Source organism: Pteronotus mesoamericanus, unplaced genomic scaffold (genome assembly GCF_021234165.1).
Source record: "Pteronotus mesoamericanus isolate MK-2021 breed Mesoamerican mustached bat unplaced genomic scaffold, CSHL_Meso_final contig_74, whole genome shotgun sequence".
In the NCBI taxonomy this organism is placed as follows: Eukaryota; Metazoa; Chordata; class Mammalia; order Chiroptera; family Mormoopidae; genus Pteronotus; species Pteronotus mesoamericanus.
The window spans coordinates 36,143,129-36,165,702 of record NW_026555247.1 but is presented as its reverse complement, the minus strand read 5'-3'; the positions used below and the strand labels follow the sequence as shown (position 1 = coordinate 36,165,702).

At 39.5% G+C, this 22,574-nt stretch overlaps 1 protein-coding gene across 1 annotated transcript in view; it reads right to left on the bottom strand.

Moving 5' to 3' along the window:
• PHLPP1 (PH domain and leucine rich repeat protein phosphatase 1) overlaps window positions 1-22,574 on the bottom strand; it is a 174,039-nt gene that overhangs the window by 86,146 nt on the left and 65,319 nt on the right. Inside the window, exon 3 of the mRNA XM_054583763.1 lies at window positions 1,481-1,677. Coding sequence (XP_054439738.1) covers window positions 1,481-1,677 — 197 coding nt within the window. The remainder of the gene's footprint in view (window positions 1-1,480; window positions 1,678-22,574) is intronic.

Below are 22,574 nucleotides of genomic sequence, written 5' to 3'. Positions count from 1 at the left end.
TCTTGGCATTTCTGGGACGCCAAGCAAAGTGGCTTCCCCACAGAGGATGTTTAATATATAGTTACATTAAATTTGCCTATGCAAATCCTTAACATCATAGAGAGAAGAAAGGGACTACTGACTTAACAGGGCATCAAACATTAAACATGCATTTTTAATGATAAGCTACGGGAGTAATAACATTGACTAAATCTTCAGTAATCCATCCAAAGGACAAAATCTTCAGCAATAAACTATCCCTAATTCTTCAATGTTCAGACAAAAGTTACACAGCAATGGTTTCGAAATGGATGACTGAAATACATCTAAAGATACCTTGTAGCCTGGCCAAAATTTATTTTTAGAAATGATCAAGTATTAGTCTCCTTAGAATGAGAATGTGTAAAAGCCGAGGGAGTTAAAAACCGATGTGGGCTATCTACTCATAAGGAAAAACTAGTTTAAAATTATGAATGAAGGATGAACTTTCTACACGGCAGAGAACAACATGCCATTTCTTACTACACACATTGGTCTTACCTGCTTAATTTCTAATCCCTGGAGAGAGCAGATCAAATTTTACCAACTAAAACAAGTTCACTTTAACAAAAGTTGGCTGCTTATTTTTCCTCTCTTTCTATCTCCACACCCTTGCCTTCTTTCCCATGCTCATTCAGGTGGATAGGGAGGGGGGAAATGGTTAGAGAAAATATTACTTTAATATGTCCCTGATTTCCAAAAATCTACTTCTTCATCCAAATTTGCCTTTCCATTTACTAACAAGTTATCATATCACTTAAAAATCAGGAAATACATACAATTACAGTAATCATACCCCTACCAATGTTTTGACTTTATAAATAGATCTGGAAAAACCATTTTTCTAAGCAATCTAGTTCTTTTTATTTTACAAGTAATAGGAATAAAATAGTTAACATGCGCAAAGAAGCCAGCAAATGTCAGAAATATCTATCAGCTGTAGCACAGGTTTTCTCCAAAACAAGTAACATTTCAGGTCCAAAAATTATGACTAGCTAGAGTGATAAACTAAAAATGCTAACCTCAGCAGTCCCTAAATACAAACACAGAAGTGGGGCAAAGTGGGATCAAAGATTCAAGCTAGGGAGTCAAATCTTAAGTAAGCATGCCTGAATGACATATACGACAAAACACAAGCTCAAGATATCAGGAGGTGTCTCCTCATAAGTAATATCATCATCTACAGCCTAGACTGTAACCCTGAAATTCTAGTTGCTCTGGTTTCGGTCCTGCAGCTAAGATACATGACTACGGATCACCACAGCCTCACGTGAGCCAGCCGGCATTGTTATTTGTCGCAACCTCACCAACCAGCAATGTTGACTGGTGGAATACAACACAACTGGGAAGTAAGACCTCAGACGAGCCAAAAACCATCCCCCAATTATTACAGAAACAGCTCAAAGTGAGCTCCTTAACGGCACTGGGAAACCTGTTAGTATTTTGTTCATTTTAAACTTACTTTTCCACCAATGAGTGGCAGAACATGCATCTTTCCCGTCAAGCTGTCTTTCACAGATGATACTATGAGGCAGGTCCCACACAGAATGACTTGGCGTCTGGTCCATCGGTTCACCGGCAACTGCATTTTGCCTTTCCGGACATTATACATTCCTGAGAGCTGAATCCGTTCAGAGCTACCGGTGCTGTGAGGTTTTCCTAGAATAAACACAAGCAAACATTTTAAGTCTTAAAGAAATAAGCCTTTTTCTACTCATCGGAATACCAGATAAATTACTTGGATGACAGAAAATAATTACAGAGAAACAATCTAAATTGTAATTCAGAGAATCTGAAACATGAAATGATGCAATTATGGTTAGAACTACCACATCCCCACATGCGTCTCTTAATATTAGGTAAAGAACAGCTTTTTCCTTAAAAACCTGAGGAAAGACTATTTTAACTCCTCTGTTGTAACACAAGTTTTATTTTCTTCTATATCCTTCACAATTCGATTTTACATTTAAAGAAGAGATAATTACAGATATTTATGAATGGCTAAAGTTAAAATATTACAGACTGAGAGAGCAAAATAATATTCAAGATTTAGGATTTAATGAAACTGATCAGTTTTAACGGAATTAACTGCTGATATTCTTCCTGCTCCAGAAATTCAATGTATGCAGGGTGGGGCAAAAGTAGGTTTCCAGTTGTGCGTATGTGAAACACTGAGTTTATTCTTGTATTATTATTATTTATTATTGTATTATTTTCCATATGAACAAATGGAAACCTACTTTTGCCTCACCTGCATTTACTATTAAGGAGACAATTTTAAAAAAAATGACTTCTCTAATAGGAAAATGCTGTTCTGTAACCATAAACTATGGTGTCCTGTGGTACTTGTGACTTGTGGAGGGAACCAAGAGACAGAGAGCAGTCCACTGAGACTCACAAACTGCTGAGAAAGATCTGAAGAGTCTCCATCTCCCAGCTGAAAATGAGTTTGGCAGAATGACATCAGACAAGCCCCACCAACTGAATAGGAGGATTACTGTGATTGCCGTGTGATGGAACTATATCAAAAAGGAGAAAAATATTTTCCAGTTCTAGACAATGAATATGTAGTATCAGAGAGGACTGAAGCCTATGATCAGAAATAAACAAGGGGCACACACCTGTCAATAGGACCCAAGCTAGAAATGTTACATTTATGTGGAGCTTTGGCTAGATGCCAAGGGCTAGCAGAAGAAACAGATTCGAAAGAAATTATATTCTTATGAGTATTAAAATTAACATAAATACCGAGCATTCTGGGTAACTGCCTAATAGCCACTGGAGGAAGCAACAGGAAGAGCAGCAGCCGCAGCAGCAGATCTCGAAGAGATCCAGAGAGTGGACCCTCCGGCACATGCTTCTGGGCAGAAAGGGTAGCAAGTAACAAAACCAGCAGGCCTGAGGACCTCGGAAAGTCTTGTAGAATGGACGCTGCACACTGCCTGACTTTGCTGGGGCCGGTCAGGATGAAGTGTGACTGTGACCCACCTCCTTGAACCTGGCACCCAGCCACAGCCACACAGCTGGCACTCTAGGGGACCTGAGAGCTCCACCAAGTGCTACTGCTTCCTTCCACAAAACAGTAGGACGCCCAGGAGACTCCAAAATAAATGTGACTTGCCAAAGTCTGCCAGTGAAGGATCAGACCACTGACTTGTCCCATTTACACCCAGAGAGGAAGCTGCCTGGGCTCCTAGTCTAAGAACTCTGTTCGCGTGACAGAGGCTCTTCCTGTAGGGAAGAAGGGGGAGAGAAGAGACTCAGAGGAAAAATGGAAGGTAACAGCAAGACTAAAAACAATGGATAATGGGCAATCAGATTTCCAAGATCTAATTTCCATGGCTAACATTCTATTACAAGGGATCTGATCTAAATGTGTGTGTGACACAATCTTACGCACAGACAAACGTTGGCAAAAGACGCAGGCGTTTTATTCAGCTGCATCAGAGAACAGCTTCAGGGATACTTGTTTGTTAAACTGTCATATTTATTAATCCGTCACATTGAGAGCAATCAGAGACTGAAGCAAAAGACAACAGGGATGCATAAGGAATAGCCCTTCAATTCTGCAACCCCACAAAAACCCTAGAGAAAACCCCAGAGCAAATCCTCAGATAGAGTGGACTACGGTTGGAAGGGATATAAAAGAGAGAAGTAGGGAGACACCAACACAGGCAGGCTTTTTATTCCCCAGTCAGAAAAATTCCCAAGGGGCCTGAATAGTCCTGGAGACTAATGTTAAGATCAGTCTGTCCTTGGAAAGCCCTAAACATCCCAGTCTGAACCAAATAAATCACTCTTGTTTTGTTCTAACTGAATTTCAACATCCTTGTTGTCTGCTGCCTCCCTGGGTGTTCCAAATCAGACACACCCTCAGTACTCTGAGGGCTCAGTGTGTACCAAGTGGGCTCGGGGGGACAGGGAGGTGAATGAGCAATACAAACCTGGGCAATCACCCCGGCACACCCTCCTTCGTAGCAGACTTCCTTATTCCATGACATAAGGAGTTATTTGAGCTCTCCCTGCCAATTCTCAAACTTAATTCAGAGGAATTCCAGTTGTCCTACACGCTAATAAACGCTGACAATACCAAGGTGACCACTGCCTGCCGCTGTCAGGCTGGATCAGTTGCTGTAGCTTTCATTTTAGAAATGTTATTCAAACTCCCTACAGGTTTAAGACATTTCTTACCTGATCCAGCAGGCAAGACAGACAACAAAGGCAAGTATTTCAAACTGAGAGAGAGACCTGACCACAACAGAAGGTGATTTAAAACATACACTTTCTTTCTTGCTCAGTTGGCACATGATAATTTGATAAGATCAAACATACATACACCCATAAAACCACTGCTGGAAAATGAGCTCACTGATCATTGCGACAGTTTCCCTGTGCCCATTGTGACCGCCCCTCCATCCCCACCGAGTGCATCCCATACTTCGGCATCTGCTGATCTGCTTTTTGCCACTTTTTGTCCACATTGCTCAGTGTGCCAGGACTCCCTTCTTTTTTATTGCTGAGTAGTGTTCCATGGTATAAATATACCCGTTTGTTTATCCAGCCGCTGGTGGATGTGTGGATTGTCACCCACCGCGCTTTTTTTTGTGTGTGTGTGTGCCTATTTTGACTGAGAACATTGGTGTACAAGTTCTCACGTGAACATATACTTTTATTTCTCTTGGATAAACACATATAACAGGAAAGGCCTGGCTGTACCATTTTATATCCCCATCACTGGGGCAGGGGAGATCGAGCTGTTCTAACTGCTTGTCGACACCTCTAGCTGTTCTAGAGCACACGTGGTAGTATCTCATTACAGATTTAACTTGCCTTTTCCTTAATGACTGAAATGCTTTGTCCCCTGTATGAAAACTCTACTGATCATAGTTGGGTGGGTCAATTTTGTGTTTATTTCTGTTCCACTCACCTATTTGTCTATCTTCAACTAATACCCCGCTATCTTGATTACTCAATCTTTATAATCAGTCAGGGTAATGCTGGTCTCATAGACTGATTGCAGTGTTCTTTCCTCTTTACTTTCCTAAAAGAGTCTGGACAAAAATTGGTATCATTTCTTCCCTAAACATTTCCTAGAATACATTAGTAAAGCCACCTAGACCTGGAGTCTTGTTATTTTCTGGTTTGTGTGACTGTGTATGAGAGAAAGAGAGAGGGGAGGTAGAGAGGTTTTAAACTATAATTTTAATTTCTTTACTATAGTTAGGGTTATTCCATTATCTATTTCTTCTTGAATAAGCTTTGGTAGTTTAACTTTCAAGAGGTTTACCTATTTCATTTAGAATGTCATATAGTTGGCATAAATTTGTTTATACTGGTTCCTTATTGGGCTTTTAACATCAACTGAATTTACAGTGATGTCCTATCTATCATTCCTGATATGGGTAACTTGATTCTTCCATCTTTTCTTGATCAGCCTGGTTAAAGGATAACCACTTTTATTAAATTTCTCAAAGAACCAGCTTTTGGTTTCTCTCTCTATTTTTCTGTTCAGGGTTTCATTTATTTCTGTTCTTATCCTTATTGTTCCTTTTATTGATCTTGGGATTAATTTACGCTTATTTTTTCTAGTTTCTTAAGGTGTAAAGTAAACTGAGGTCACCAATTTGAGGCTTTTCTTTTTTGCTACTATAGGCATTAAAGTGCTATAAAAACTTCCTTCTAAGCACTGCGTTAGCTGTATTCCACAAATTCTGGTCTTTTGTGGTTTCCGGTTCACTAATCTTTTATTTTTGCATTGTGGAATCGACTGTTAATTCCATCCAGTGTACTCTTTATCTCTAGAAGTTCAACTGGGGTATGTGAGTGACACATATACAGTTACATACACACACAATGACACATAATTATGATTGTTGTTTAAATGTCCTAGTCAACGAATTCTATCATTGGTATCATTTCTGTGTCAGTTTCATTTCACTGAGTTTTTTCCCTCATTATAGGTCATAGTTTCCTGCCTCTTTGCATACCTGGTAATTTTTGTTGGATGCCAGTCGTGACTTTTATCTTGTTGATTGCTGGGTATTTTTATATTTCTATAAATATTATGACATTTTGTTCTGGGACACAGTTAAGTTCATTGGAAACAGTTCAGTTCTTAGGAGGTTTGCTTTCTAAGATTGGTCATACAAGACCAGAGCAGCCTTAAGCCCAGAGCTAAGAGTAACATTAGCAAGCAATCCCCTGCTGAGTACTCCGATACCCTGTAAATGATAAGATTTCCCACTGTGGCTGGTAGGAACAGGAACTATTCCTGGCCCTGCGTGAGCCCAGTGGTGTGTCCCCTCTGCTCCTTCTCTGCGGTCTTCTTCCCTCAGCCCTGGGCAGTGTCCTCACACACGCGCACTGATCAGAACTCAGCGGAGGGCCCACTGAGGGTTCCGTGCACAGCTCCAGTACCCGGCTCTCCGAGTAGCTCTTTGCTCCCCCGCCCTCTGCTCTGTGAACCCAAGACGCGTGGCCTCAGTGGACTCCAGGGCTCTGTCTGGGTTCCTCCTCTCTGCAGCCGAGACCTAGAACTCCCTCCCATCCATGGGTCGGCAATTTGTAGGGATCTTCTAATTTGTTTCCAATCTCTCAAGCAGTCCATTTGTGGTGGGATTTTGTGTCCTCTGCTGCCTGAGGGCCTGATGTCTAAAAGCTGATTTTTAGTAGTTTCGGGTGAGAGTACAGGCAGTTCCTATTACTCCATCTTGGCTGGAACAAGCCATTATCTTTCATTTAACTCAGTTTCTAATATCTACTCTTCACTTACTTTTTTCCTTTGACGTTCTGGATACCAATACATTACTATATTGAGACATTCGCAGATACTCGGTAGGGTCGCTGGAAGAGCTATAGGCCCCTGCCCAGAAATGGCTCCAAACTACAGTATGAACATAGTTCTTCTCTTCTTTTCCAATTATTGGCTCTAGTGAGAGATAAGCAACTGCTCGTTGGCTGCCTTACTTTCAATCCATTCCTGAAACAACAGGCGTAAAGCTAGCTCTCCACCCTCTTTCAAAGGACAGAACTTTGTGGCAAGTCTCTCCACTCAGAGGTCCCTCTTGACTTCCATATTTGTAATTATTAATCTAAGTCGTTCAGGCTCCTGAACAATTCACTCCTGGTTGTCAGTATATTATCTTTTGGGAAAAAACATAAATAGAACAATAATGCGCAGTTCACGTACCTCTCTACCCTGCCACAAGTGTGAGAACTTCATCCTTAACAGATAGAACTAAGACAACTGGATTGAGCTCCTCTAAAGGAAAAATCCTGACTGAGAGTTTTAAGTAAAACAGTTGTCTTTGTTGACTCAGATAGGAGTAGGGCAGACTGCTCTAACAAAAGCTTCTGACACAATGGTTCCAAAATTGTAGTCCTAGGACCAGCAGTACCAGAGTCACCTGGAAACCTATTAGAAATGCAAATTCTCAGGCCCCCGCCCCAGGACTGCTGACTCAGCATCTCTAGGGGCAGAGCCCAGCAATCTGTTTTCACAGGCCCCATATAAACAGGGGTCTGGATCAAGGAACAGAGGGACTGCGAGGCTTAGACAAATTCCTCCATCTTTTCAAATAAGAGCCTAGGTTTTGCTCATTTCTTTTCTTTTTTCTTCTCCTTCTCTTCTGTGGCTGAAAGTCTACACTTAACTATCATTCCACAAGATAAGAGAATTTTAACTTTTGGAGGGAGAAAAAGAATATAGTAAAAAAAAAAAAAAAATCACTACGTTAGACATACTAACTTTGAATTTTGACCATGAGCTTTTGAAATTGAACTCTACTTCTGTTTTATCTATCAGCAGAAAATATTACTAAATAAATGAATAAACGCGATTAGCAGTGTTTATTTATGTAAGGGAAACTACAGTCTGTTCTACTACAATGTGTTAATACCAATTAGCTCATATGTGATTGCACAAAGAGGAGCGATGTCAATATCATTCGCATATTGTATTCGTTCACAAGAAATCACTCTACGTAAGGGGAACCAAAATAATGGGAGAATAACTGTAACTTTCAAAAACAAAGGAAAAAGCTCACAGTAAATGCACTGTCTTGATGCCCTTTAGCCAGCATTTGCACCCCTCTTTTACTGGTCATTTTTAAGATGCCCGAAGGCAACTTGGCTTCCAGCCCCACTCCACTGCCAGCCTAGGCTCTCCAAGTTCTCCTCCTTATTATTATTATCTCCCGTCACTATTTTTGTTGGTACTCCTTTGCTTATAAAGATGCACAGAGTTAGAGTTCTGCCCTTCCCCAACTCCATTTTCTTATAAACCCTTTTCAGAATTTTCAGGAACATATATATAGTAGCAAAAACACCTTTTTTTTAACTAGAAGACCACTGAAAACACACAGAAGTACGTACAAACTTGCTGGCTGCCAATTACGTCTTTGCTAAATATACCTAGTGTCTATCATCGCAATAGTTTAAAAATAGGTCCACGAACTCCTTTAAATTCTTCCCTTCAAAAGGTGGAGGCTATTCTACTCCTCTTGCATGTGACTGTACTTAGTGACTTGCTTCTAGCAAACAGAACGTGGCAGACTTGCAGGCTGCCTGGGACTTCTGAAACCAGGTGGCATAAGGATAGAGCTTCCTCCTTGTTCTCTCTAGGATCACTCCCTCTGGGGAAGCCAGCTGCCATGTGACCAGGACATTCTGGAAATCCTATGAAAGGGCCAACAAGGTGAGGAGCTGAATCTTACTGCCAACAGCCAGCAAGGAACTGAGTCCTTTTCAGCAGTTGCGGAAAGAAGCCATACATGGTGCAGGTCCTCCAGCCCTTGCCAAGCCGAGGGAATTTGGCCCCAGGACTTCATGAGTCTCCGGCTAGAACTACCCAGCTAAGCCATTCCTGAATTCATGATTTAAACTATAAGATAATAAAAGTGTGGTGTTTTGAGCCACTAAGCTTTGGTGTAATAACTAGTACAATTTTATTATGTTGGTTTCACTTGGTTATATTTATCTGAACACAGTAAAACGTTAATAATCTACATTTCCCTAAAATAATCTATAAAGATCTTCACAGGGCTTGTCTACTTAATCAGAAATAGTCAAAAACAGAATGAGAACAACACGTTAAGCAATCAAAATTTCCAAAACTTTAGAGAATGAAAACATTCACAATGATATGGCACCAAAAACTAAGACAATTTGATCACTACATAGATGTTAATGAAAGAATTTACTACATCCCTGGAGCTGAAAATCACCAGGAATGAGTGAAAATATTCAACTCTCACCTCACCTCTTCCACCTTTACAGCTTAGGCTGATAAAACTCTAAAGCGTGTTTCTTATTCCATATAAATCCTTCATCCTTCTTGACTACCTCCAGTGACAGAAAGACTGAATTAAATTACTTGCCGAGGGTCATTTCAAGAGCTGGCAGAAGGATTTAAATGCACCCTATAACAAGGTCTACTGACCTGAGCACTGGACTGGCACCTGGGAACTTTGTCTTGGAGCTGAAGGCTGATCGAGCTCAGCAAGGCATGCTGGCAGGAGCTTTGAAACAGATTTAAGACTAGTTGCTTTTAGCTAATGGAAATGACAGCCAGCTGCGAAATAGATTTGGGAAGGGTTAATTTATGCATCAGATCAAAAAATATGTAGTCAACTACCCGGTAAATCTTGCTTTTTATTGACAGCTACTCAATTTGATTAGGTTTATTTATATCTCCCAAATTACTGCAGACACTAATGCCTGAGAAATGCCATGGCCTGGACTGTTCTCTAATCTCTAAATTTTTGAACACATACCACTAGAGCTTATAATTTCCTGTATAATATTAATGAAAATAATACCTGGAAAATGTGAGCTACCTCTTCACGTTCTTACAGATTCTGTAAACACAGGGCCAAAGTAATTTAAAAGGACAAAAAGAATCAACCAAAGCAACAGACTACTGATAACAGTTTTAGCGATAAAATCATCGCTACTATAGCTAACATATACCACAGTAAAATTAGCCATGAACTTAACAAATCTGAAAAATCACGGTAATGAAGATGTTTACCATGACTGGACATTGTGTGTTAATATGTAGCAAACTCTAATAAGTTAACACGCTTACAGAAAGCGCTGAATAAAGACAAGTCCGAGCAGAGGGCCTCAACCTTAGCTTGCACCAAATGACCCGGAAGGCGTGCCAAAAACAGACTGCAGGGCCTCACCAGCCAGTGTCAGATTCAGCTATTCGGGGTGGCTGCCTGAGACCCTGCTGATGCCGTGCGTCTGAGGACCACAACTGGAGATCCCTGAGTTACAGTGTTAGGTTAACAATGTCTTTTTGACCTGATGGACCACCAGCATTTGGTTGACTGACCTCGACCAAAGCAGCAAGTGAATCAAGTTGGGGAGAAGATGAGAGAGGTAACTGGGAATGAACTGAGAGCAAGCAGGGGCTATCTTTTTTCTTCTTCCCTCATCTGCTGTCCCCAGGAGGAACTAGATTCATTTCTCAGGCATCTTCAAAGTGCCCGCCAACCCCCAATTCCATCATCAAAACACATTCTTAGTTGTCTGAATACATGTTAGTCGCATCTCTTCTTGGGATATGTATTTAGAGAAGGTTTTGTTGTTGGTTTTGTTGTTTTTTAATGTGGGTTTCATTATAATTTTGCATTCACAAACACCACAACCCATCCCTGCTTTACAAGCTCCTTCAGCTCAGTTCCAAGAGCCATATATAGTTAGCTGGTGTGGCCTCACTTATTAGCTTCATATTTAGCAAAGAAAACACATTTGAAAAATTTCATCAAATCAGCCTTCACTTGTCAGTTCACCGTCTTCGCCATCTGTTACATCCCAGAAATGACAGTCTCATTTCTCATGTGCGTAACTTCAGGCCATACTTTAAGAGCCTATCAACATTCTCCTGAGTTTTCTTTCTCATTTGATGAGCAAATTTTTTCTTGGCTATAAAAATCACTCAAATAGTTTTACTAACTTTTTAATGTCATTTCCATTATCATGGATAGTAGGCTCCTTCAGACCCATAGCTTTGTTAAATTTCTGCCATATTTAACATTCTTGAACTACCTACAACTTCTGTTTTCTGGCTAAAAACCATCACTTTGGTAGACCTCAGCGTTTTCATAACCTGCTTTCCTAGCTGGCTTTATTTTGTGTACTTCTCCCCAAAGAATAATGTCACAAGGCACAAGCATTAAAGCGTAACCCACCCGGTAACAGCCAGATCTTGCTGCAGTGATGGCCCTGGGCTGCAGGCAGCAAGAGGGACTAAATCTGAAGTCTGAGAACGCTGAAGGCCCCGTGGGCCCCTATTCACTCTAACTGCTCTCAAAATCACACATGCACTACCTCCTTTAGATAAAAATAGTGACTTGTGTTAGAGGTGATGCCCACCGCTGTGGGTGTGGAAATCAGAATGATGAAGCTAGACAGCTCCAAAGTTCCAGCTGAGACGTGTTTTCACTGTGGGATGTTTTTATAAGGAGTGTTGTGATGTCCAGCCAGGCACACACACATTCATAAGTAAAGAACAAAATAAAAATTCTAAGCTGTACGCACACATTCGTAAGTACAGAGCAAAATAAAAATTCTAAAGTCAAGCATGAATGATTTGGGGATAATCCACACCACTATTTCTCTCTTCTAAGACAGAGTGAAAACACCACCACCACTACATTTCATTTTCCTTCACTGTGAAGAAAGCTTCAGCCAAGATAACTTGAGGTTACAATGTCTATACAATCACTTAGGACACCATCTGATTCAAAATTCTTTTCCACAGTAGTTCTCTCTTTAGCATAGGGTTCGAGTTTACTTTCCTACTGATAACATTTAAATGTGACTTTTACAAAACAAGACGAGATTTCAAGAGCGAAACAATTTCCTAAAAATGTTACTTCCCACTCATCTCTACTGCGTTAGGTAATATTCAGTTGACAACCCTATTCTCTATGAGGTTGATTCCATTAAAGAGGCTGAATCTTGATTCAAAATTTCTAAACCTGACCTTAAGAACTACCTTGTACAACCGTCACCTGAGAAATGTCTACAACTCAACCATTCCAAATAGATGACCGTCCCTCAACTTATGAGGGATCTCTAAAAAATCACAAACGCGCCCATCATCAGCCCATTCCTGTGATTTGCCTATAGGAAACTTCAGGATCTGCATTTTAAACCTCAAAAGCACACACAAAATCCAGTTCCCACTTAAATCATTTTCAATTATTATTTTAAATTCAGCCCCATTATTCAAAGATTAAAGGGAAAGGGAGTAAAAAACAACAAAATAACCAGAATTCTACTTTCTTTGTAGTATTACACACATTTTGGTGAATTTTTCCAATTTTTTTAAATTTAAAACTCATTTACATACTTGTAATCGTAACATGCACACACACCATTTTATATCTTGCTTTATCCTATCCAAATTATCACACATTTTCCCAAATTGTCGGTCTTTATAGCTTAAAGAATTGGAAAATACTCCATAAGCTATTGTTTGATTACCCATTTCTCCTCATTATCGACAGCTGGTTTCCGAATCCTCATTCTATAAATTGCTAAACCAAAGTGCACAACTTTTTTAACGACTCCTGACTCATCTTTATTTTTTATTTTTTAAAGATTTTATTTTTTTACTTTTAGAGAGAGGGGAAGAAAGGGAGAAAGAGAGGGAGAAAAATATTAATGTGTGGTTGCCTCTCTCATGCTCCCCCCCACCGGGGACTTGGCCTGAAACCCAAGTATGTGTCCTGACTGGGAATCGAACCAGTGACCTTTCTGTTCGCGGGCCAGTGCTCAGTCCACTGAGCCACACCAGCCAGGGCTAGCCCTCTTTAATATCACCACTTCTTTCTAGCCAGCAGTTCTAAATCAGCTATTAATTAGAAGAAGCCAAAATAAGCATGTTTCCACTACTGAATTATCTTCCCCAGAGGAATGAGTAACCTTTCCAGACATCCTAAGAACATGTGAAAGGAAAAAAAAAATAGCAAGATAAGCTATATTAGTAATAAAAATGAACCTATATTCACAACTCATAATGGAAATGGGTTTCACATTGTTGGTACCAGTACCTCGTTTGAGTAAGACATGTGAAGTCACTACTTTTTAAAGACTGATTAAAAGAAAAGAGTAAAAAAGTAAAAGAAAAAAAAAAAACCCTGTAATTTTTCTGGTAAAAATCTATTTGTGCATACACAAATAGTATTCTAATTTTACCTGGCATTCTATACTGTTTTTCTGCTCTGCTCCCAACGCCCCCCCCCAAAAGAAGACCCCAAAAGAACAGCTTTCATCAGAGAGAGGAAGAGAGAGAGGCTACTCTGCCCTTAGTCATTAACTGATTATAACTACAAGGAGTAGCAAAGCACTTAGCAATGGATAGAAAAATTTCCAAACAAGTATAATAAAAATAGCTGTAACTGACTATCATAGATTTTACAGTGCTTGCTATCATAAAATATTTAGTCTTTTATATCTAGGATACTGACTTAAGTCCTCGGTGACCAAATCATTTATTCACAACAAGTTAAGTCTTTTCATCTTCAGAGGGTTCCAGTACCCTAATCTCATCTTCCTGGGCCCTTGAATCCCTCTAATGGGCCCCACCCCTTCACCTATGGATTCTTCTGCTAAGGACGGCTCTTTCCAATGTGCAGGTCCAAAGCCTGGCATAGAATCTGGGGTAGACTTAGTGCTCAACAAGTATCTGCTACATAAATAAATGCACTCCTGTGTGTGGGCCAAAGAAAACAGCCACTTCTCAACATTCACAGCAAATTACTAAAACTGTACAATCTACAACTACGTGTCTGAAAAAAAAAGATAGCGTAAAAGAGAAAATATGTGGCTCAAAACAAATTTTCCAGCCTCTAACCACTTTTAGTTGATATTACTAAGGAAAACATGTGTCTAACGTTATCAGTCAAATATTTCAAGCTTCTTTTATATAAAGATAAGGGAATATTTTTTGTTTGTTTTTAAGGAAAGGAAAGGGGATATTTTCAATGGGCAAATAAGTCATTCAGGTGATTTAATTACAGTATGAATAGAGTTTTGAAAAAACTAACCTGTCCCTATCTTCATCATAAAGTCTATTAGGAGTATAATTTATGTATATAAAAGTAGGTTTACAGTTGTTAATATGGGAATAACACATATAAATAATATAGTAATAAACTGTTTCACATACACACAACTGGAAACCTACTTTTGCCCACCCCACACACAAGCACTCACACCACACAACGTAACGTGACAAAAGAATGAGTAACAGGGATCCCACCATGAAGAATCCAAAAGGGGGATACATGGGGCTTGTATTCACAACAGGAATAATGTCCATTTTTCATTTTTAGTGTCCCCAGAAACTAGAGAACAAACTACATCTCCACAACTTGCTGACAATAGAAAAAGAGAATGTCAGAAAAAGAGAATCTCATTCTTCAGACTATAAATATGGTGACAAGAACAAAACCTTTCAAGAAACATGGATTTCTGGGTACTGTGGAACCTTGTATCAGGAATTAAAAGCCAGCTCCTCATTTTCACTGTGCTTTACAAAAGCAGTATGTTGTATTGCAATGGAGCATGGTTCCAAGTCGTACTTGTCAAGTTATCAAAGAGGGGTTTTAATTTTAGCCGGCCTACAAGTTACAAAATGTCATTACTCAAAATGACACAGGGAAGCTTCAGAGGAATGACTTAGGACACATACCAGAAAACCTGAACCCTATATCCAAAATAACAGAACAAAAACTTCATGACTACAAAATGTAGTAAAGGGATTTTTTTACATATGAATGCACCAAAGTGCTATTTTGCATATAACAGCATATATTGCATGTGCTGTTTTGGGAGAAAGAGGCATGTTCAACAATCCCACTTCACCTCCCCAGACACACACAATACATTTCTCATCCTCCCTTCGAATTCAGCTGGAGCCATGCAGCTGGCCTGGCCAACGAACTGCAGGCAGAGATACAGATGCCACCCTCATGTGCCTGCACCGCATGTGCTCATCCCCAGGCTCCTCCACCGCTGACCAGCTGGGTCAGACGGTCCAGGAGAGCTCTGAGGACGCTCAAGGGGATGGAAAGCCACAGAGGGAAGGGGCCCATGTTCCCGAGTCACTTGGAATGGAGCTGCCTGACTTGACCATGAGAACGAAAGAAATTTGTATTATGTTAAAGTGTAAGACTGCTGTAGTTGGTTGTTGCAGGAGCTAAAATTTCCCTAACACAGTTGTATTCAAGTCAAAACATCACTGATCTGGTCAGTGGAGGAGGAGCCTGGGGAAGAGCATGTGTGGTGTAGGCACATGGGAGCGGCATCTGTATGTCTGCCCACAGTTCGCTGACCTGAAATAAACTTATCATATCCCATGAGCAAATTTCCAGAGCTGGGAACACCGTACGAAGAAGTAGAGTGCCAAATTTCCTATCCTCCTCCTGCATACACGGGAAAAAGGCTGTGACGGATCCTGCTCTCTGTCACAAGGAAGGGAACACTTCTTACAAATACCATCCTGGCAGCCAGTTCTCAAGATGAGTGACTCTGACCAGCCATTTGAAAAGCAGATAGAGTGGCTCTGAGAGTCACGTATGACCCATCTTTTACTGAAAATTAGTCTTGGTATCCTAAACCATCTGGATTAGCTGCCTACGTCTGCCATAACAATCTACCAAAAATTAGGTGGCTTAAAGCAAAGGAAATTTATTTTCTCAAAATCAAGGTGTCAACAGAGCTGCTTCTTTCTGGAAGCTCTGAGGAGAAGCAAGCCATCCCATGCCTGTGTCCTGGCTCTTGGTGGTTGTAGGTGATCCTTGCTATTCCCTGGTTTGTGGCAGCATAATCTGAACCTTTGCCTCTGTCTTCACATGGCCTTCTCTGCAAGTATCCCTTTGCATCTGGTAAGAACCCCATCCCAACTAATTACATCTGCAAACACCCTAAGTTCACATTCTGAGGTTCTAAGTGGACAAGAATTTCAGGATGACACTTAGCCTATTATTTATCTCTGATTTAAACAAGTCTGATTTTCTTTAGTCTTATGATTTTTTAAATTTGATAATTAAATATTTACAGTACTACCTTTGTTCAGTGTTGTCATAATATATTTTCAATACAATGCAGTGCATATATATTAAGTTTACAATAAAACTTAATCATGAAGTATGAGCATGATACTATCAAGCAATTCTTGTTAGCAGAGCTCTAAAAAGATTGCTAGGTACAATATGACATTTTGACTTCTAAGCGTTAAAGGCCAACGCCCTAGCAGACAAAAGTATCATGTCTCTAAACACTGTATCTTGAAATTCAAATTACTAAAGGTATATGAAACATTCCTTAATTTTTGTCGGTATAGGGTGATGACAAGAGTCCAATGATCGGTGCGTTAGTAGACTAACCCAGTGTTAGCACTTCACTTCTAAGTTACACAAACCTCGGTGTTTACTCAACTGTCTTCAAGAGAAGCTCTTCACATTCAAAGAGGACTGAAAAACCCTGAAGATTAACCCTGCAGACTATCTTACATATTTTCCTTGACAATTTTACATATTTTTGCTACCTACTCACAATTCCAAGTTAAGCTAGTCTCCATCCATTAAATAAACCACTAGAGGAAGAACTAAAATGCCCACGCATGTACAAAAAAATTGCACATTAGCTATAAACACTGAACAGAACATACTTATTTAGCATACACATTCATTGTTATTAACATATCTTTTGTTAGTTCAAAAGCAAAAATTGTGCTGTTCACCTTTGTATTCTCAGAGGACCTAGACCAATGACGAATACGCAGCAGGCATTCAATAAAGTCTAAACAAACCAACTGAAAATAAAAACCACTTCTAGGGATGAGAAAAACTCAATTTATATATGCTATTTTCTAAAAATAAGCTGGACATTTTAAAAACTGCCTCAATTATCTAAAACATAAAGGCAATATAAAGTGAAGAACAGCCTAGCTAATAGACCATTCAGAAAGAAGTACAGAGGTACGACAGTCTATTATATAACTTGTCCTTCACACACACAAAATATTGAGTTTATAACTTTTTATATTTTTAGGAGCACAGAAAAACTAGTTATGAATACAATATATACTACAGTGACCAAAAACAAGCATAAAACTTTCTAAGAAACTATGACTCGGACAAAATTCATCATCACAGCGAATACCAAAAACCCTCTCATTTTCCACATTATCATTGTTAATGATGACAGACTCCTTGAGGGTAGCATTGTTAACTTCTTAGTCACATGACTAGTTGTTTTTCTTTGACCGTAGGTTTAGAAGAATGAGTGCTTTTCATTTACTCAGCTTCTGTTTCTTAGCCTCTGCTTATCTGCTCATCTTCGGTTTTACCTGAGCCCCTGAGATTGCAGGTTAAACTGGAGTTAACTTCCCCAATCGACCAGAGGACAAAATGTTGCTCACTCCTGAAAGTGAAAGCACGCTGGAGCTGTCCTAGCGTGTCATCTTACATAATGCAACTCTCCCCTCCTCCCACACAGCAGAAGTAGAATTCTGGAATATACCACTGAGTCAATATTTCTAAATGCTCACATCAGAATAATCCACATATACAAATGCCTTAGTTCTATTTTAGTTTATAAACTATGTGAGTACAATAACAATGGCATCTTCTTGTGTATGCTTCTACCCCAGACATAAGCCTTAGAACAAATCCTCAAAACATACAATTTAAATTGACCTAAAATTTTAAGCTCATCCCTTAATTTTATGTCCTCAAGTTTTAGAGTATGTAGAAGGGTGAGCAAAAATAGGTTTACAGTTCTTCCTACAGAAAATATAATTAATAAATAATAAGAATAAACTGTGTTTCATGTACTAACAATCATAAACCTACTTTTGCCTCACCCTGTATAATCAATGGGAAATAGAACTTCCTAGACAAACTAAGATTATGATTAATAAGGACTCCACCATCACTCTCTCTTATATTTTGCCAATTACTATGTTATAAAGATGTGAGTTTCCTTTTCATATGATAACAATGAAAGTAATTTTGTGGATGCATACTATAATAATTCCTAAATGTTATTAACTTGAAGAAAGAAAACCTGATTAATACATTCATCTTACACTAACGATTTCATTATGAAAGGGATTGAGGGCAATTTTATTAAAAGGATTTTAATATGAAAGCTAACAACTTTTGGGTAAATAACACACCGATTTAAACTAATTCCTAATGAATTGAGTATTCAAGGTTTTCATTTCTTGGAGTTTCTTCAAACAGCTTCTGACTATCTTTATCTTATCTCCTGTAGACAACACTTCAGCTCACATAATCCCAAACAAATTTATAGGAAAAATAAAACTATACTTAAGAGCTTTAAAGTAAAAGAATATAATCTCACACTAAGATCTGAGGATAAGGCTCTGTTTAGATAAATAGGAAATTATGAATTTCAAAACAGATGTTAAGCTAATCCTCACAGATATCATTTCAACATTGAAAACAATATTTAGATAGTACAACTACAGACAGAACTAGTGTACACACAATACACTGAAAAATTCTTATTTATCATCTTTTTATTGCCCTATAAACTGTTTGCCTCGGCAATACCTATCCTTTAGAGGAAAGGGGTTTCCTCAAAATCTATGACCAATACAAATGACCCCCATCAAAAGAATCAACTAACCAAATAACAGGCTATTCTTAAAGTATAATATACTTGCTCACCAGTCCCACTGCTAAAACCATTTTTACAACTTAATGCCTAAAAATGGGGAAAGCAGGGAAAGGGAAAAAAAGTATAAATAATAAATACTAGAAAGAAATAGCATAGAAGGAGTAACTTTCTTTCTGAATCTATCAATAAATCCTTTTTGGAAACAGAAAGGAGTCAGGTAATAGAAATTACTGGTTTTTCTGACACTTATATAAACTTTACCAATTCTCCATTCTTCTGTATGTGCACCAACAGAGCCAATGATGACCTCAAAGGTAGAGGGTATTCACTGTGTTCAACAAAAAGACTTGTCTTTTTTTTCCTTTTATTTTTCTTTTTATATTGTTTAAATACAGTTGTCTCCATTTTCCCGCCACCACTTTCCCCTGCCCCACCCACCCCCACCTCCCACCTTCAACCCTTCCCCGCGCGGGCTTTGGCCATGGGGTCCTTCATACATCTTCCTTGATTTGACCCTTCCCCTTTTTTTCTGTTACCCCCCTCCTCCCTTCCCTCTCGTTACTGTCGGTTTGTTTTTTCTTTCAATGTTGCGGGTTTTATTTTTCTTGCTTGTTTGTTTTGTTGATTAGGTTCCACTTATAGGTGAGATCATATGGTATTTGAATGTTTTTATTTTTTTACTGTGAGCTATTTTCTGTGTGTGCCATCATCTATCTATGGAGAAAACAAAACAAAAATTTAAGATGCGGAGGTTTACATAGTGTCTTTACCCTCAAAGTTGATATCTAAGTCAATCAATAACCTAAGATATTGAGCCCTAGTGAGGAGATTAGAAATAGTTAACTTTAATTCAGCTGCATTTTGCAGTTCATGTCTTGCTACTCTCTCTACCTATTTAAGTTAGCTGGATGATGTTCTAGAGTCACAATACCATAACTGCAATGCTAAGAACAGTCTCAATTATCCAAATTAGTAAAGCCCTATTCTATGTCAGAGGGGGAATTCCCACGTGCTCAGGCTCCACTCTTCTTGCCTTCTCTGAAATTTAATCTGCCCGCTTTCCCAATATGCCCCCTCCAAGGAGACCTGGGGTCTGCTCTCATTTGTTTGCTGGGTTGAGATTCAGGTCCTCAGTCCAGCAGGCCCATCTCTCTCGGTCTCTCCCTGGGCGCACAGTCCACCCTCCCATAACCAGGGGTTAGTTTGCCGCCGTTCTTTTCTCTGGGCCTCTCTTTCCATCAACAACAGAGGAACAGGCAGCTGCCCCCCACCCCCGCCCCCACCGCAGCTTGATTCCCAAGCCTTCCCTTGCCTCTGTATGCCACGCACTCTAGCAAGGAAGAAAGTCAGGGGAACGAGGGAGACAGAAGGTGAAAAGGAAAAAAGAAGGAGAGGAGAGAAGAGAGAGGAAATAAAAATATAAAAGGCACAAACATAAGCAAATCAACACACAGAAAATAGTGTTCCTGGAGACTAGGAACGATAGCCTCAGCGTACATGAATGTGAGTGTGATACGAAAGAAAAACAAAAAAGATGGAATATGGGAAAAGCCATGGAATAGGTGAGAAAATGTGTTAAAATGCGGAAAGAAGGTAAATGCCTAAGACTCGGTAAGGAAGAAGGGAAAGTAAGGACGTAAGAATGAACGGGATGTCCCCATGGCTGAGCTGTGGAGAGCCGGGGCTGTGGGGTCGGAGGGCGCGAATCGCAGCCGTCTCTGGGCACTGTGCGACTTCGGGGCAGGCTCCTTCTCCACTCTCTAATGACAGGACTTTTGGAGGTGTTCTCTGCTTTGTTTTAATGTTTTGGCCAATGTTGTATTCACAGTGCCTAGAACAATGGCTGGCACACAGTATAAACTCAAAACACAGTTACTGAATAAATGAATGAATGGACTTAACCTCTCTGTGACTCAATTTCCTTAACTATAAAAATGAAGATTACATCAAACCAGATTGTTGTGAGAATGAAGTAAGACACGTGGAAAGCACTGAGAACAATGTCAGGCAACAGAGAAAGCATTCGATAAAGTGAGCTTTTCATCAGACCACAAGCTACAATGACAAAAGATATTTGAGCACACCCACAGAAAAGCACTCTTCTCATCAGTCCACTACATTAAGCAAAATTAGAAATAATATAATTTCTAAATAATGCATTTTACAGGGTATAGTGCTGCCAATTTTTAAAATCAGGCTATAAAGCTTACATAAATATTTTGAAATTTACTAAGCTGTTAGGCTTAATAAATATGATCATAACTGATTACTACAAACAGTAGAACTTCACTTTACTGTTTTAAAAAAAGTAAGAACTAGATCTGGTTGCAGTGGTTCAACAGATTGAGTGCTGGCCTGAGAACCAAAAGGTCATCAGTTTAATTCCCAGTCAGGGCACTTGCCAGGGTTGCAGGCCAGGTCCCCAGTAGGGGGCACGCGAGAGGCAACCACACACTGATGTTTTCTCCCTTTCTTCCTCCCTTTCCTTCTCTCTAAAAATAAATAAACCCTTTTTAAAAAATTAAAACGTAAGAACTACAACATAATCCTTTAGGCTCACTCAGCAATTTTACTACAGAATGCACAAGTCAGCTGACTGTAGAGACCTGGGATCCCATCTTTTAAGAGAAGCGTTGGCACACTTACCCACACAGCTGATCTCCAATACTAAATTATCCAAGTACTTTATAGTTACTTTTTTGATACATTGGTCTCACTTGTCCGAATGAGTAATTTCGGTAGTAAAACTACCATGTTACACATGTTATATAAAAACAGGTTTTTAAAAATTTAATCTTTACTGCATTTTTCCCATTACCGTTTAGTCCCCTTCTACCTCCCTCCCCCCAGCAATCACTGCACTGCTGTCCATGTCTAGGAGTCCTTTTTCCCTTTTTGCTCAATCCCTCCACCTCTTAACTTTCCCCTCCCCCCCACCAGCTGCCATCCTGCTCTCCATCAATGAGTCTGTCCCCATTTTCCTTGTTAGTTCTGTTTGTTCATTAGATTCCACATGAGTGAAACCATACGGTATTTGACTTTCTCTGACTGGCTTATTTCACTTAGCATAATGTTCTTCAGGTCCATCCACACTGTCGCAAAGGGTAAAATTTTTCTTCTTATTTACAGCTGAGTAGTATTCCATTGTGTGAATGTGCCGTAGTTGTTTTACCTACTCACCTACTGATGGGACCCTTGGGTTGCATCCATATCTTGAAGATTGTAAATAACACTGCAATGAACATAGGGGTGCTTAGGTTCTTTCAAATTAGTACTTGGGGTTCCTTTGGATATATTCCTAGAAGTGGGATACCTGGGTCAAAAGGGAGATCCGTTTTTAATTTTTTGATACTATTTTCAATACTACTTTCCACAGTGGCTGCACCCCTCTGCATTCCCACCAACAGTGTAAAAGGGTTCCCCTTTCTCCACATCCTTGCCAGCAACTGTTTGTTGATTTATTGATGATGGCCATTCTGACAGGTGTGAGATGATATCTCATTGTGGTTTTATTTTGTTCTGATACATCTCTTTGGCTCCAAACTAAGCCTACTGTGTAAAACATATCACATTGGCAAACCTACAGTTAAGATTAATTGCTCTGGATAATTATATTAGAAATTAGCTTTAATTCAACTCTCTAATTCAGCTTACTGTGCACAAACACCAAGGAGATCAATTTTTGGTTAAGTGAAAATTGATAATAAAAAAGACTTCATAAAATAAACTCCAATTAAATTTCTTCCCTCTTTTGGTACATCTATTACCAGCAAGTGACAAGAGATCCTTACTCCTAAGGATTGATGTTACTAGTGTTTAAAAAGACTCACTACTAAGTCAGGCAAAGAAGGCAGCTAGAAAAGCCAGCTCAGTACCCAATACCTTCA